Raw genomic sequence first — 15307 nt, forward strand, 5'->3', positions numbered from 1 at the left:
GATCTTCATTCTTAGTACATGGACAAAAATAATACACCTATAATTATTATAATAGGCACTTTATAGAACAACTAGAAAAGTTAGTGTCCTGATTATCCATTCTGCAATATGTACAAAGATATTATATACATATATATACTTTGAGACCTTAACTAAGTGTCTATATTGTGTAGATGTCCTCAAGTGTCCACATTAACAGGCTAGCTACAGTATAATATATATGGATACCTTTGGACCAACCAATAGTATCTCAGTCCTGATTATCATGGTGCTTTGATTTTCCAGGTCAGTTTATGTACTAAGGGGCCTTAACTAAGTGTATGGATTATGTAGGTGTCCTCAAATGTCCATGCAGATTCCAGCGCAATATACAGCAATGACATAAAACAGTGAAAATATAATAATACCTGGTCTGACAAAGCAGTCCTATAGCTTTTCCTAGATATCTAACTCATATATTTAGTCTGTAATAATAATAATTTATTGTGTTATGTAACAGGTTTAGGCTGATCAAGTTTAACGTACTATTTTATACACAAGGAAAGTTATATGATTTGACAAGTCATGTTGATTTAAAGGGCTATACGAGTGGTTTGTCAGACCATACAGCTACATGCTGCAGGTTGTTGTGATGTTAACTATTTTATTATATGCTATTACAAAATTTTATTGCATACCAGTAACCACAATATTAGTATGATAAGTAAAGAATCACAATTTACAATGTGTGCTATTATCACTGACTATACATATCCTTGTGAGTATTAAGACTTTTGTTGTTGGAATATATCTACTGCAGGGTTTTGCCAATAGTAGTGACATGCAATATCTGCTTATTGCATGTGACAGTAACAATAATAACCCGTGGCATTCACAGGTCTTATCAAGCCATCTTGATAACCAGGAAACAAAATATATGGTCGATCCCAAATCATGACACCTCTATTAGGACTAGTAGGTACTGGAAGAGGGACAAAGTAATCATATTGCCAGAGGATAACTATGTAACCATTCCTTAAACTTCACACCATTATACATAGTGTCTCCCCTCTCTGCTTGTGAAACCTCAAACCTTCTGGAATCATATACATATAATTGAAATGCACAGGTGTAATTATATAAGTATCAGTAAAGTCATTACAAAACTCAGTGTAGCATTAGTTATTGTCTAAGGTAGCTAGTTAGTACATTATAATCACTAAAAGAAAATTTTGAATATATATTTTTGTTCATAACTTTTAAGGCATTATTTTCAAATTCCAGTACAATCAGATACTTATATACATTGTACATAGCTAGTACACATGCAGTGTCAGCACTATGTTCTATAGTATAGTGGCTAAATAAGGAACAAGTATTATAACCTAAAAACTTGAGCTCTTTGTACATTTTATTTTAAGACTACATACATTTCTGTAGATCCTTTACAAGGTCTAACTACTGGTGTTTAATAATGAATGAAAATTTGTATGGTAGCTTAATGGCATGAAATAAGTGATATGTCATGAAACAAAAAGTATATAACTAGGCATATTTCTATGTATATGCACATACCCAGTTTTGCACACCGATCACTTTAATGTCACAAAGATAGTCACTCCATCTCCATAGTAAGATAGTCACTCCATCTTCATAATATTATCCTAGTTCTGTTGTTATGATATTATAATTGAATGAACATAGCAGATCAAAAAAATCTGGTTTTGATTTAAATGTTTTATTGTTGATAAGTTCTGCTTCATCTTGTTACTCCAAGTCTCCAACAAATATGATACCATACGGTCACCATGGTAGTATCGTTATGTTGTTCCTTGTAGTTGCAGCAATAAATGTAATTGTGATCAAACATCGACTGTTAATAATTGGCTGATAACATCTTTCAATAATAAAGAGTGGGTGATGTCATTGTGTCAACCTTGCCAGCAGCTTGCAGTATCTTAATTAATTGGCTTATTATATATCAATTTACCTCTATGCAAAGCTATTACTGTAAGTGATGTCATGAACTTTTAACTGTATACAGAAGCCACACATTGTTTGGATGAAGCCAGGAATGTAGTGTACATGATACAAACATCACTAGTCAGAGGCGGATCCAGGGGGGGGGGGCTTTGGGGGCTGAAGCCCCCCCCCCCCCCTTCATATTTAGGCTTTACTTGATCAATATGCTGAGTATTATAATGAAATTTTGTCTTAGCATAATTATATGATCACTAATAATACAAATACTCATAAAACCACCTTATAAACGTCTTTCCAAGGTATTATCAGTGGATTTATGCTAAAATTTAGGCAACAAGGACCCGAATCAGCATTGGAGGTTTACAAGATCGAGATACTCTAATAGAGCAGTCAGCTAACCACTCTAATAGAACATTCACTGGAAACATGTAGTTGGTTCTGTTATGGAATTTTTCTAAATTTGCCTGCACCTATACATACAATGAAGTGCATTGGTCTCTTTAAAGGGCTTCATTCATCTACTTGTGTAGTAAATATGTATGGCAATACTTAATTCAGGTACACAATTTCCATTGAAAATGCTCTCAGATTCAATCTTGTATTGTTCAAATTCCAAAATTTTCCACTTTCAACATTATTATTTTAACATGCACCTATTCAGTGTTGTGCAATTGTGAGAGGTGTGCATCATGTACTTGGTTGTCTGTACCTACCCAAGCTTTTCCATGAGCAAAATGCTTCAGAGAGCCATACCTATAATCTAAAGGCAGTATATAAAATATCTACAGGCAGAAAATATTATGAATTTTATGTGGAAACGTCTCTGCAGTATTTTTAGCAACTATTTTTCAAAATTTTCCTGGGGGGGCATGCCCCCAGACCCCCCTAGTTCCAGAATGCTTTGCATGCTGGGAGTGTGCTTTGCACACCTCTACCCAAGAGATTAGACCTTGAGGTAGCCCCCCCTTTTATAAATCCTAGATCCGCCCCTGCTAGTGGTGATCTTACCTGGGATAATTGTAACGTATTACCACAAAAGACTGCATGCATACCTCACCATGAGTAGAACATGTTAGTTATCAATACAACCTGCATGAGTTTAATGCAAAGCTGAGGCTGAGGAGTTGAAACTAAAATTAGTTTTGATGCTGCGAGAGTAGATATATCTGACGATACCACATCTGAACACTACATGATTTATGAAGCCCTTCCATAATAAATTGTGGGATGCCCCATACTTGTTCTTGATCGTGTCAAAGTAGTGTGCCAATTTAAATAGCTAGCTATATAGCAATTCACCATGAACTTCCAGAATTTATAATTAGGTGCTACTTTCTGTTGCTATAAACAGGTAGTTTCAATAAAAAGTTATGCTAGTATGAAAAAGTTATATCCATTCTATTGTTTCATAGTGGTGGAAATGCTCCACCCACTTTATTAGGAAACCTGACTATTCAAATTAAAGAGCAATTTTGCTGCTTTTTTCACATTTTTTTATAAGTATGTCTGCTTGAATATTCTCTCTGTAATAATTTTGTAATACTATCACTGTAACTTCTTGCAAGTTTCAGAAATCATTGGATTTTAAACACAGGAAGAAGCATTTTGTAGCTAAAAATACTCAAAAAGTTACAAAACATGACTTCCGAAGCAGAAACCTTAAAATCACTCTGTAATTGGGCCACATGAGGTGACTTCAATTACACAGTTTTGTTTAATCCATGTAGGAGTAATCACATTTTTAATTAATTGCACTTGCTAACATTTAAAGGGATTCTCACATAACCACAAATGATACGCCCACCAAACTTTTTCAACATTTAGCCACCTAAACTTTGGATCATTGGTAGAAATTTTAGAGATGCAACTAGTTTACAATTTTATCTTAGTTATATTCCATTTCAAATTAGATGTTCATTTTGTAAGTTTATGGTGAATTGCACTATATGCAATAGTTATACCACGGGGATGAGTGCTTTGCCTGATATACACACGCGCCCGAGAGCCGCAGGCCTGAGGACAAGTGCATATATACAGGCAAAGCACAAGTGCCTGTGGTATAACTAATATGTTCTACTTTAGCATGCAGACTTACCTAATTGGCAAAATCTTTAGTTGCTATGCCCTTCTCTTATATAGGGGGAACCAAGTAAGTTGTGATTGTGGGATTGAATTTTGCCAAACAAGCTGTGATTAGGCATGAGGCTATTATGCTCCAAAAATTGAGCATTATGCTTTTGAGCAGTGCTCAAATAATCACCTATTATGCTTTTGAGAATTGCCCATTATTCCCAAAATTATGCCACCATAATTGGCTAATAATGCCAGTTTATTGCTGTATCAGGCCATTTTCATTGATGTTTAAGCTTCCAATAGTCTTGAATTCTTTAGCTGGTTGCTGTATTAGAGTATTTCGTTTCAATGTGACTGCTTTATTAGAGTAAATAATATTCAGTGATTGTTCTATTAGAGTTTCTGACTGCTCTATTAGAGTATCTCGATCTTTTTAAACGGAATTTTGCAATCTGCAGATTTTCCTACTGTTAAAGCTTTATAATCACCTTAAAATGCTAGCATAATTCCTGATTCCCACACGTACCTATTATGCTTGAAATTATGCCGGCATAATCGCCGCATCCCTAGCTGTGATTGTGGGACTCAATTTTAATACATCAAACAGTAGTTTGATTTTATGTTTGCTAAAAAAGAAACTAGACAGTGTTTATTATGTTTCTTTAATTACTACATTTACAAAAGTAAAAAACAAATTGAATCCCACAATCACAGGTTTTTTTGACAAAATTCAATTCCACAATCACAGCTTGCTTGATTCCCTATATAAGAGAAGAGGATAACAGCATAACATCAAAGAAATCTGATGATTTCTGGATATAGTGTGCACTCCTATTGGGTGTGCAATGTCTAGAGTTAACAAGATATGCAAACTGGTGACAGTGCATATATCTTGTTAAGGCAGTGTGTAATGAGATATACGCACTGCCTTAACAAGACATACGCACTGGTAGCAGTGCGTATATCTCGTTAATATTTTGAGCCAGTGCAATATGTGATATATGTGCACTGGCTTTCCTTTGATCTGAGGTGTGAAAGTGCTACATATAGTGTATAGCCAATTTTGATACATAAGTACTTTGGCAAACAAACTCTTTTAATAGAGACTTGCTATTGTATGGATGTAATCTATACAAGTGAAACTACTCCATGTGTGCATTTACTCACAATAGTCACATTACTAGTTAAAGTGCTGTTGCAGTTTTTCTTTGAGAACTCTGCTCCATAGACGCAAGTATTAGCTAGTTTGTACATTGTACTTATCAAACAACATATTATGACATCACACATTTTAGTGGTGTACACATTCGGTGTTGTTTACGTTTTGTGAATCAGAACAAACATGGCTTCCATGAAGGTTTAATTTCAGCTACAACATGTAGGGGTGCAGTCAGTCTACACCATCAGTTACTGTACATAACTCAGACATGTTGGTACATTCAATTTCAGTACAACTAAATTAAACTTTTAATGATGTATGCTACATTCTTGCAGGAAGCAGGTGTGCGAGAAATTCCCTACAGTGAGAAGATATTGACAAGCACATGGAACATGTTTGAACTATGTTATTGTCATGCAATCAACATGTTAGTTGATGAGACTGAATTGTAGTTGATTTACCTTGAACAAACACAAGTAATATTAATATATTCTTGAGCACACACCATGATAGTAATAACCATACCATCAACCTCATTATGTTGAAAGAACCTTGTTTACCACCAGAGAATAACAAGGACAACTTGTAGTTATTGTTGCACCTGTGCATCCATAAATAAACATATATTTAGCTAAACTAATTAATTATCAAAATAAACAATAATTACTGTAGACTGTCCAGTAGTATTTTGAATAAATTTACTGAGGGAGAATCAGCAATTGATCAGGGTAATAAATTCCAGTCATTAATGTTACTATAATAAATATAAATTAGATTATTGTGACGTGTATGAAATTGTGTGGTGAATCATTTCACTGTGACCTATTGCTGTAGCTGGGTAAATAATTGAATATCCATATTGTAACTACCTCTAAGAATTTGATATAGGTAGATCAAATCACCCCTTTGACAACAGTGTTGTAGAGATGATAGTTGCTATATGTCATGATATGAAAAACAGTTGATAGATGGGTCACTTCTAGTTGCTTTACACTCAAATTTTTACAGATAACAGCATTCATTCTTGATTATCCGACCTCCTTGGGATCAATACATGTGCAGAAAATCAAAACATTCAACTAATCAAAGTACATTCATTTATTGAGCCTTATTCAAATACTCTAATAGAACATACATCTTAGATAAAATACTCTAATAGAGCAGTCATTTCTATTGGTCAGCTAACCAATTGTTTGGATAATAGAGGTTCAGATGATAGAGGGAACACTGTATATAAATTTGTGTGTGATGTGCAGAGTAAGTTCACTGAGCAGTACTGGTGGGATTAGATTGTGCTGCAGCTGTTTCTTGGGCACGACGTTCTCTTTTGTATATTGATCTCTTCCTGATTCGTAAAAGGTGTTGACATATTCCCCATTGAATAAACCACTCAGGAAGTCTCTCCAACAAGAACATCTATAGCAAGACAATTAAAAGTCAATTATTTCTAAATAATACCCACCTGTAGAGCATGAGAGAATGTCCCATAAGTGTAGTCCTGAATACCAATGGTTGCCATGGCATCATGTGAGTATTTAGTTGCAGATGGAGCAAAGAAGCGTGGTATTTTAATACCAGTCATCCTTGTAGCAACTGCACCAGGAACTAAATTCTATTAGAACACAAATAATATTACTTAGTAAGCAGGTGATTCTCACCTGTATAATTATCCCCTTGTTTGAATATTCATAACGAAGTGATGTTGTGAAATAGTCCAAGAAGATCTGTAATATACACCACAATGGATATTATACAGTTTGGTTACGCATGATAGTCACATAATAAATCACCTTGGAAGCAGCATACACATTTAATAAAGGATGAGGTACAGCAGCTGCTATAGATGACACGTTTACAACTATCCCTCTTCTCCTGTAATAATATATGCATTAGCTATTAAACATAGAATTGTATCAAAATACAAGAGTTTAATAAAGAGTCAGTTATAGGATTGTTTTATCAGTTTCTGGAAATCATTTAGCAACAAAACATGTATTCTAACAAAATAGTCGAGTATAACTAATAAGTTATAAAAGTGATTAGTCTAAACAGTAGTTCATAATATAAAGTAAGGGTGCAGTGCATAGCAACATAACTATTTAATGAATTACAAAATACATAGAATTGCAGCAATTAAATTACTAGATAACAGTGTTTGTATTATTACAAACTAGAGGTGTACCGATAATCGGATCAGCTAAAATATTGGCCACCGATATGGTAATCTTTACCAATATCGGCATTGGTACAGAACAGTAGGAGGACCAATATTGCTTCCGATATCGGTCCTCCTATGATATTGAGACAGTAGCAATAGTTTGTATTATATATTGGTTTTCTACGTTATGCATGTGGCTGTTTAGTGCTAGTGGTTTATTGTTCACTGTACCGACAAGCAATATGCTACGAGAAGCCATATAAACACACGTTTCAGTGTTGCTGGAAAGCCTCATTGCAGCCTTAAAAAATGAAGCAGTTCTATAGACTAGTACCTCTATTATTAACTCTTGCTAGTACCTTTGGAATAAAAAGAAGAGTCACAGGATAACCAAGGAAACTTGCTGTACCAGCCTTCGTACAAGCCATTAAAATGCGGAATAATGCAAGAGATGCCACTACTGCAATGCAAGAACTTTTCATGGGATATAATTTTTTTGAATTTTGCAGACGCCTTATCCATGGAATTAAAGTATTCTGTAGTGCCAGTGGCTTATTGTTCACTCTACCGACAAGCAATATGCTACGAGAAGCCATATAAACACATACAATTCTAGTGTTTCAGTGTCGCTGGAAAGTCTTATCGCAGTCTTTAAAAATGAAGCGGTTATATAGACTAGTACCTTGTAATAAAAAGAAGAGTCACAGGATAACCAAGGAAACTTGCTGTACCAGCCTTCGTACAAGCCATTAAAATGCAGAAATATCCATTTAATGTTTGTGGGTGCCTAATTGTCTGGATTGCACAATAGAAAGCCAAGCCACTACCACCACAGGCATAGAGTGAGCAATGAATATATGCACATGTTGTTGGTAATGTACACTTTTGCTTACTGTATAGCTGGTAATTTTCGAAAGGTTTTTATTTTCGGATATTTTGAAGAGGCCCTTCTGCTCGAAAATAAATTCCCACGTCCGGTTGTTCTTCGAAAATAAATTCCCACAAGTAAAAGCAACGATCCGACTTTTGGCGATTTGTTTGTGTATTACTCCAGTTTTAGCTCAGTATTACTGATGATAATGGGTAAACTGTATCATTACTGTGCCAATAACCAGAAAAACAGGTGATCCAGAATGGGAATCGATGCCGTCTGCTCTAGGATCTATGGTAGATAGCTAGCTATGATCGAGCCAGTGAATTTACTCCACTTGAGACTCCCTCAGTCTTCTCTCCAGTCTTCTCTCCAGTGCACAAGGACGGGGATTAGCTATTCCATCAGTAAATCAGTTTTTGGTAAACATTCATGCATCTTCATATTTTGTGACACAAATTTCTGTTTATTTGAAATCCATCCGGACTTCGAAATATGCACTCTTCGAAATTAAAATCCTTCAAAATTCAGATTTTGCGTCTTGTGCAAACATGTCTGTTTCAAAAATGACCCACTATACGGTATGACTTTTGTTTGTAAAGCAAATATCGGATCAGCTATCAGTTATCGGCTTCTTCTGGTGACATCAACATCGGATATCGGTACATACCAAAAACCCATATCGGTACACCTCTATTACAAACTACATGACTGCTCTATTAGAGTATCTCAATCTTAATGTGCAAAGTCTCTAAAAACAAGAGTGGAGGGACTCCAACCCCTTATCTATCCTGTTGCTATTAATATAAGAACATCTTTTCAAACATCTGGAATGCCACCCACGTACAGAGTCAGAAAGATTTCAACAATATGCTTATCACAGTCCATGCTTCCAGGTTTAATACTGCAATTGTTATTTTAAAACTAAATGAATAAAAAATTGAAAATTTTAAAATAGGAATAGGGACCGCTGAAAAAAGCCACAAAACAAGAAGGGATCGCTGGGGCGGTAATGTAAACCACAAATCCCTATTTTGACTCTCTGTCATAAACCTTTAGTTACATGCTCTGTCATTTTGAAACAAGTCAAAATAGGGATTTGTGGTTTACATTACCATCCCAGCCATCCGTTGACGGCATTACTATGCAGAATGCAAAATTACACTATTCACAACACTCTTCATTATCAAGAAAAGAAATCCATAATCCATTAATGGATTAATAAAAAGTACACGAACTAGATGAATAAAAAATTGAAATTTTAAAATAGGAATAGGGATCGCTGGGGTGGTAATGTAAACCACAAATCCCTATTTTGACTCACTTCAAAATGACAGAGATGTAACTAAAGGTTTATGACAGAGAGTCAAAATAGGGATTTGTGGTTTACATTACCACCCCAGCAATCCCTTCTTGTTTCGTGGCTTTTTTCAGCGATCCCTATTCCTATTTTAAAATTTCAATTTTTTATTCATCTAGTTTGTGTACTTTTTATTAATCCATTAATGGATTATGGATTTCTTTTCTTGATAATGAAGAGTGTTGTGAATAGTGTAATTTTGCATTCTGCATAGTAATGCCATCAACATTTCAGAACACACATGAAACTGATCAAATTGTAATCTGCATACAGAATGAGAGTCTCCTAATATGAACTAGAATTCACATTACTGGTGCCATTAATAGCTGTCAAATTCAGTGCAAGGATTGTTGTTATACACTTGACTGCATTATTAGAGTATTTACATGACTGCTCTATTAGAGTATTTAATCTGGATAACCTGCCCACATACAATAATCATGGAGCAAAAAAAACACCTTGCAACAAAGTATTCAGCACAGATTAAGCTTCCTGGCCTATACTGAGTTTAATAAAGACAGATTCTATTAGCCACAAGCAGTGCACACCAAAAAAAGTAACTCTGAGTGCAATCTCGTATGGCTTCTCTTGCGTAATGGAGTTTTGGCAAGAAGAATGGCCCGGTTTGGACTGTTTCCATCCAAAAACGAAATCAAAAATAGGTCATGGACACGAGGAAGGACTCAGTAAGCATGGCTATATAGTTTTTAGTGCAAAAAAGTGGATAACTTTTGCTAAAATAATATTACTATAATATGAAGAATAATATGAACAAAACGGCAAATTTCAGGTTTGTCCCAAATACACATACTGTTTCCTTTTCACTTGATACTTACTAGTGGACCAATACTCATTGTAAATAACCACCAGAGGGTCATTTTGAGTTGGAGAATACTTTCCAAGGTGGTTTTTAGGCGTGCGTTCTATTAGAGTTTTAGCAAAAAATATGGACCATCTCTATTATGAACCCACTATCGTGGTTCATGATAAACTGCTGAAGGAGTTACATGCCCCTCAGATTATCAGTCAATACTGAGTCTATACTGATAGTCTTATTACGTTATTCCATGTCTTCCTTAACATTGACCACTTACTTGTCAACCATGTCAGGTAAAATCATCTTTGTCATCTGAAACATATCTACCCAATCAAAGCACAGATACAGAGCCACACCTACCATTACAGCAGAAGCCATATTAACATTAATCAATTGCCATAACCTATCCTCTGTAACTTGATCAAAGTAATTTGGGTACTCATAGGTCACTCCAACATTGTTGATGAGAATTCCAATCTCCAACCCTGATAACTCTGTTCTGATTCCATCATAGATATCATCTCCTCTACTACTAAAATCCACCACTACTATCCTCACTATAACATCATACTGGTCCACTGGTAACAACACGGATAATGGGACAATATCACTGATACACTACACTGAATAGGACACTTGAATGAAAGAAGACTCCAATGAATTGTCATTTGATTTAAGAAAGCATCTCTTTCTGTTCAACCTACCCAAAATATTATTAGAATACTTGCCTTACAGTGGGAAGAATAGCCTGCTATTATGATTTGGAACATTTTCTTCAATAAAATTAATAATGATCTCCCGCCTGCATGAAAATCCCAAAATATGTGGGCGAAAAAGTTTTCCAGTGCCAAGTTGACTAAAAGTCACGAATGCAAAAGATCCATGCCACTACCCAAACATCTATACAATACAGTTTAAAGCTGATAATCAGGTATAGTTGACAAGTTAAAGGTCACAAGTACACAAAAAAATTGGAATTTATAACTAGAGTAGGGACCATAGCACATCGATAAAAAGTACTGAAACAAGCTGGAGTAGTGCACGACATAAATCACAGTATAACAATAAGAAGTGTTATATCCCTACTGTGCTCAAGATTCCACAATACTTCTTATTGTTTTAGTATTGTGCACTACTCCAACTTGTTTCAGTACTTTTTATCGATGTGCTATGGTCCCTACTCTAGTTGAAAAATTTTGTGCACTAGTTTGTTAACTTTTAAAAAATAAATATTATGACTGGTGAACCCACGCATACTGCATCTGAAATGGTGCCACGTGCCCCTGTTATGTCAATTACCGTCTGAAAAATGAATTATCCATTACACTTCGTTGTCTGCTATGTTCAACCCGTTACATAGCAGTACAAATCAAGAACTGTTTGAAAAGTACCTCTGATATCAAAATAACCACTATGAAAAAATAAGGACAATTTCTGTTACGAAGGGAAGCCATCACGTGCTACCGCCAAATTGACACTTTTGCTGTCAGCAAAGATGAATGGGACACAAAGGAGGACACTGGTAAGTCTATGAAGAATGCATTGTACATACTGCGGTATGCCAAAAGGCACCTCTCAGGCCAAAGCAATGTTGAACAGTGAAAAAAATCAAGCCTGTAACCTTAGCCGTTATCGAGTTACACTTGTTTGAAGGAGTCAGTCAGTCAGTCAGTCAGGCAGTTACTTAGTTACTTACTCAGCCATTCAGTCAGTAGAAAATTCCGCTAAATACATATTTTTTAAATTCCGCAGCAACCTTTTGAAAGCATTTCGGGTCGATCTGCAAGCTTGATTGGGCTTAGTTTTACCTAACCAATACTGCCTCGTCATCTGGGAAAATTGTGGCTGGTTTTTGGGTGATGTTATTTCGTGGGCCACACCTACTATACAGTACTATTGTACTGTATGATAAATTCATAATTCATACCTACTGCTATCAAAGTTTTCTTTCATCAGAGTCCTGTTATACATACACTACATCAGTGTGCGAAATAACATCCGGACACCGGACAATTTCCGGTCAATTACACTAGGTGTCAGGTCATCATTGAATTTGTCCGGAAATAATGTCCTTTCAAAGTTTATAGTGTTAGCATTGGGCTAGGAGGGAGGCCAGACATGATGGTATTGACATGTAATTAAGTTATTTGCTTTTGGTTTGTACTGACCACAAGGGTATGCCCAAGATGTACTCTGAGGTTAACAGTTTACTATGTTGTGCCAGCCTACTTGTATCATTCACCTGAACTGCTGTAGTAAAATGTATTTATAACCTGGTTACAGTTAGTAGCTTTTACTTGTGGTATCCATGATCACCTGTACAACCAGTTTTTAAGCTAGAATGAACAAGACATCAGTGCATCTATTTATATTAGGGATAGAGCCATTATATATTCTAAGCCATGGCAGCTGCCAGCATAAGCAAAGTTTGACCACATAGCTATATCATTCCAAGGCAAGCCCTGACTGAAGTCCTTATGGTTCCTTTCCTACAAAGGCCCAATTTATTGCATAGAAGCCCTTTCATGTGGCCAGTAGCTACCTTTAAAATGCTGTACTATCAGTATCAGTGAGTGGTTGACAAGTAATCAGCTGTACAGTACATTGGTGGCCCCAGTGTTTGATACAAACATACAAGTGGTAGAAACATAGGAAAGGAGAAACAATAGAAGTTAAAATGTCCAGTCAAATTGCTTAATGTCCACTCAAGTTTTGCAATGCCCTGACAGTACGACAGGACATGTCTGAAAAGTTATTTCGCACACTGCTACATACTCACATATCTCCTTCTCGACGTTCCTCAACTTCTCCTCAGATCTACTCACCAACACTACATTAACTCCACAACTTGCTAACTATACACGACAGTTATTACATATTCAGTGACGTCACTACTCACCTCTAGTGCGTAACACCTGCCTATTCCATCAGAAGCGCCAGTCACAACTAATAAGCGCGTATCATCAGCTGTAATATTACTAGCAGCCACTCACCAGCCCAGCCATAGGATTTGAGGTCGACTACACGAAATAGTCCAGCGAGGAAGAACGCTTTAGTACCACTCCATAATGATAGTAATGACCATACCATCAACCTCAACAAGTACAACACTCCCACTAGAAACACGATGTTCCGTATCGTCGGGGACTCGTACAGCCACGCCAATAATTGTTGCATTATCAAAGTATGATCACAAACACTGTAATACCACAATCGTTCTCAGATTGACCTTTCGTGTGCGCACGCCCATGCGGCTAATCATCTATTGCCGATCATGAAAACGTGTATATAGTCTACATAGAAACTGGCTCAAACTGCATCCATTATATGTGTCAAGATGCGTTATAGTGGCAGTCACATATAATTGTACTGCATTAGCTGCAAAGCATCTATAGTTAAGGATGAGTAGCTATACAGCACCTGCAAAGTCAGAGGATTCAGTTTTGACCATAGCTAGCTATTTGTTCTGTTTACTATAATAACAACATGTATAGATAATAGCTAGGGTATACTATCCGTATGTTTAAAGACATTATAACATTAATTTTTGTAAATGTTTTTTGTAAACAAACTTTACAAGCAAGCATTAAAATTTGAAATGTGGTTTAGTTGTAAACAATCATTCACTGAATCACTAGCTAGCTACAAACATTAAAGAGGACAAATAACACACAGAGATCAAAGACACTTAAGCTTGTGTTGCTCTGAAATAATCATTCACCATGCAATGACCCCTTTCTTGTAACGTCAAATTTGAAAAATGAATTGTGGTACGCATGCAGAACCGCAGATTGGCAAATGTCACTTAACCCTGATGATCACAAACAAAGTCAACTACGCTTACTACTTGAGAAATTCCCAAATACCCATGGTGAATCATGCATGGATATGATCATTGACAAGCACCTAAACTGGACTGATCATGTTAACATAATAGCTAAGCAATTGGAGGGGGCTCCTACAATGTAACTTGTGTAAATGTCCTATAGTCTTGTCAAATGCTCCTCTAATAGATATGTAAGCTGGCCCCATACTGCAATGCATTGTCACCATACCATCAAGTAGCATGCCTGTCATACTAATATGGTCACCATACCATCAAGTAGCATGCCTGTCATACTAATATGGTCACCATACCATCAAGTAGCATGCCTGTCATACTAATATGGTCACCATACCATCAAGTAGCATGCCTGTCATACTAATATGGTCACCATACCATCAAGTAGCATGCCTGTCATACTAATATGGTCACCATACCATCAAGTAGCATGCCTGTCACACTAATATGGTCACCATACCATCAAGTAGCATGCCTGTCACACTAGCAATCCTATCATAATTACCAGTCTAAAAAAGGGGCTGCCAGTCTACAAGTAATAGTTGTAACACTGGTAGGGGTGCATTGTACACATGATGTCTAAGGGCAAGTGAGTACATATCAGGCAATGCACAACTCCCAATGTTGCAACTAATATGTTACACTTTAAAGTAGTTTTAGGCCTTTGAAGTAATTTTTAAAAGTCATTTTAAGTCTTTGAAATTATTTTTAAGCTTTTAAATTCACTTTTTAAGTTAAATGCCTTTGATGTGGTTGAGGGTGCCTTTAATGTGGACTGGTATTTGTCCAGGATCCTTTGAAGTGGCTGAATATATCATTATGGTTACTATATCAAAGTTTCATATTAGCTCTAACTATAATATATAATGTGAGGTTTTCAAAATGTATAAGAAACCTATATTACCAATAGACATAAAAAGTGGCCAAATGACAATTTAATAACAGTTGCATGTGTATTTGCTCTAGTTTTATTATATGGTTATAGCTAGATACAAACAGCATAGTTTGTAACTTGTTAAATCGTATATATAAGATTACAACAGAACTTATAGTAAACTGTAGTGGC

General features: G+C 36.0%; 1 protein-coding gene across 1 annotated transcript; it reads right to left on the reverse strand.

The window, feature by feature from the left end:
• Positions 1–6287: 6287 nt before the first annotated feature.
• LOC136252637 (hydroxysteroid dehydrogenase-like protein 1) lies at positions 6288–13640 on the reverse strand. Its single transcript, XM_066045159.1, has 9 exons — positions 13394–13640; positions 13300–13346; positions 13180–13255; positions 10761–10978; positions 10678–10712; positions 6985–7066; positions 6853–6918; positions 6657–6806; positions 6288–6610 (listed from the first exon to the last, which is right to left on the reverse strand). Exons 1-9 carry the CDS (start codon positions 13575–13577, stop codon positions 6458–6460), a joined length of 1011 nt encoding a protein of 336 aa, XP_065901231.1. The 5' UTR covers positions 13578–13640; the 3' UTR covers positions 6288–6457.
• Between the last annotated feature and the right edge of the window lie 1667 nt (positions 13641–15307).

The sequence above is a fragment of the Dysidea avara genome, chromosome 4, assembly GCF_963678975.1.
Source record: "Dysidea avara chromosome 4, odDysAvar1.4, whole genome shotgun sequence".
Classification (NCBI taxonomy): Eukaryota; Metazoa; Porifera; class Demospongiae; order Dictyoceratida; family Dysideidae; genus Dysidea; species Dysidea avara.